The sequence below is a fragment of the Helianthus annuus genome, chromosome 4, assembly GCF_002127325.2.
Source record: "Helianthus annuus cultivar XRQ/B chromosome 4, HanXRQr2.0-SUNRISE, whole genome shotgun sequence".
Lineage (NCBI taxonomy): Eukaryota > Viridiplantae > Streptophyta > Magnoliopsida > Asterales > Asteraceae > Helianthus > Helianthus annuus.
Genome location: NC_035436.2, coordinates 11,622,886 through 11,625,954, shown reverse-complemented (window position 1 = coordinate 11,625,954; position 3,069 = coordinate 11,622,886). Strand labels below are relative to the sequence as shown.

The following is a 3,069-nucleotide window of genomic DNA, read 5'->3' as shown; positions in this document are numbered from 1 at the left end:
ATTCAACATCCCGAAAAATACAAAAAATCAAAGTGTACCACAATCGTAAATACGATAAACCGTAAATGAATGAAACTGAAAACGAGTGAAAGTATAAACTAAATACCGTATTGATTTTGTTAGTTCGGTAACTGAATTTTTGAACATCCTAAAAAAAAAAAAATCAAAGTGTACCACAAACTGAAAATATGATAAATGAATGCCAAAACCGATACCGATGATGTTTAATCAGTATCGTTATAATACGGTACCGGTACTCATCAGAAATGCTCATCCTTGGCTACAAATGTAGCTACAAATGTATTACTTGATTATGGATACCATTTTGGGTTTGAGAACCAGATCTACCTTGTTAGAAGGGGTAACCTTCGTCCTTCGCGCAGTGGTTCTGACATTCGGGTGAAGGCTCGGCTCGGGATTCAACCCGGGTTGGAGTCTAACGGGGGGCGAGGGTTTACCCATTACACGGGGTTCCCGCGCATCAGGGGGGTGGTGTGCTACGCTTCCTAGCGGTGGTCGAGTAGTCGACCTTTGGACATAGCTCCGAAAGGGTGGGTTTACATGTGGAAAGCAGTTAGACATTCAAAAAAAGGGGGTAACCTCCGTTGCCCCCTTAACACTCCGGCGTTAGTGTAAATTTTGAAGAAAAAAAATTGACATTTTTTCGATTTCGCTACCCTCTGTTTTGAAACATTGCCCTTATAATGATTTTCTGAATCTGCCACTGGTGGGTTTATTTATTTATTATTTTTTTTGAAACGTTCCCCCTATAATGTTAAATTAACGTTTTAAACATTATTAAAAAGGGAGAAATACCTGATAATAATACATTTTAAAAAATATAGTGCTTCATTCTCACTTGTACACAAATAAGGCTTAATGAGTACAGTAACAAAATTTAATCAAATGAAAAGGTGACAAATCGTACAATGATGTTACAATATCTGTATCTCTATACTAACCACCAAAACAAGTCACTTAACCTTTACTTTGCATACTATAAATGTTGCCAGCAACTCCAACAACCGAAACAATGACAGCCAAACTCAACATTAACCAAGCCAAGAACCGCTCGCCGCTAGTTAAACCGGGACCCTGGCTACTTAACCGAAGCGCGATAAGCGCCGGGAACGTGAACCCTAATGACACAGCCGTGGTTGCACCCGTGAACTTAAAAGCAGTCCAGATACTTGGGATCATCGTGGATCCCAAGTACACGAGTGCCAAAAGCACAAACGTTAACGCTAAACACCTTTTCCTATTTTCTGATAACGGGCCCGACCCGTTGAAAACTAACTCGTCAACCGTTTGTCGTAACGAAAAATGGATAACGGGGAACACAAGAACCAGATGAAGAACGTATCCAACGCGAACTATGTAAGTTAAAGCGGTACTGAACCGAATCCCTAATGGTTTATCGAAGTTAGTGAGAATATCCGATTCGGTATCGTTTCCGAACAAAAGGTAACCCGCGATCGCGGTTGAAGCGTATATCATTACACAAAGAACGGTTGTCAAACGGCCGACTTTATTCATTTTCTTCGGCGAGCGGTCTTCCAACTCGTTATAAATCGGTTGGACGTTAAAATGACAAACGTACGCATTCGACATTATCGGAATCACAACTAATAAATCAAGAATCGCCGCTTTCGACCCGAAATCCGGGACCAACCTCGGAGGCTCGATTTTCCCTTCCACAAGTTTAACAAACGCGACAACGAATGCGACAATCACAAACACGACCGCTAGCGCAACCGAAGCAGCCGAAGTGGTACTCAACGAATCAATCTTATCCAAAGAACACAACGGGGCGAGAAACAACACCACGACGATCAAAATCACTAACTTTCGATGATCCCAAAACCCGTTACCCAACCACTGATCGAAAACGCCTATATGTCTAAGCGAACCCGACATCACATCCCCGATAATTATCAAATAAACGACTAACACACCCGCATTGTTAACGATAATACAAATCTCCGACAAAACCCTCGCGGGCTTCCCTAACGCCTCTTGAACACATTCCCCGTACGAATTCGACTTACATTGCACCGCGAATCGCACAAGAAACTCGACACTAATCTCCGACAAAACCCCCATTATGAATATCAATACAATCCCAACTATTAACCCTAAAACCTTCATGGTGGCTGGAAGAGCCATGATTCCAGCCCCAATTACAGATGTAGCTAAATTAAACACAGCTCCGTAAACCCCGGAACCCGATTCGGGTTCTTTTCGAACAATCACAAGTGGGAGATTATCAAAATCAGATTCAATATCATCATCTACTTCATTGTGTAATAACTTAGGGTTTTGAGATCTGTAATTGTTTTGATCTTGGAATTGTAATTCGACAAACGAATCTTTGGGGATCGGGGTGTAATTAGTTCCCATTATTGGATCAAATCAGTATGAATATGTGTATAAACTCGATCTATAAACAAAATTAGGAGTGAAGAAACAGAGTTAGAGTTGATACTTACAAGATCGATGAAATTGGGGTGATTGTGGGATAAATCCGTGATGGGTTTGCGAGATCTATGGGTTGTGAGTGTTCTGGGTTGACCAATGGATTGAAGAGGGAGAATGTTGATGAGAATTTGTTGGGTGAATGGGTTTTTTGCGGTTTGTGGTAATAAACAGGGGATGTTGACTTTTTGAATTTTGACTTGTACGTTTGTGTTTTGGGCCGTGAAGTGTTCTGGGTTCTGGCCCAATTTGAAGTAGGGTTTTTGGGTTAGTATTAGTTTAAGATTTGTGATTTGTGTGGCTCGGTTTTTGGTTGAACGTTGAGTTCGGGTCAGTTTTGGGTTGAATGTGTGGGCACGTTTAGTTAAATGGGTCGCGTTTGTGTTAAATTGGGCGGGTTTACGGTTGACCTGTTTAACCCTTTTATTTACTTTTTTTTTTTGAAGTTAGTATGTATAATAACTTAGACTGCTTGGATAACGACAAGTAGACATATGTTTATCAATACACAAACTGGTGTGGAATTTATTCATTACACCACAAACATTCGAAGAAAGGTGGCATTTATTAATGGATGAGTACCATTTAAACAAT

The 3,069-nt window shown here is 40.7% G+C and overlaps 1 protein-coding gene across 1 annotated transcript; it reads right to left on the bottom strand.

The window, feature by feature from the left end:
* Positions 1 to 830: 830 nt before the first annotated feature.
* Positions 831 to 2,643, bottom strand: LOC110935759 (amino acid transporter AVT6E). The gene has a single exon (XM_022178108.2). It carries the CDS (start codon positions 2,398 to 2,400, stop codon positions 979 to 981), a length of 1,422 nt encoding a protein of 473 aa, XP_022033800.1. The 5' UTR covers positions 2,401 to 2,643; the 3' UTR covers positions 831 to 978.
* Between the last annotated feature and the right edge of the window lie 426 nt (positions 2,644 to 3,069).

Excerpts from the sequence above, each read along its gene's own strand:
- LOC110935759 (XM_022178108.2), bottom strand. The coding sequence starts at position 2,400 with ATGGGAACTAATTACACCCCGATCCCCAAAGATTCGTTTGTCGAATTA.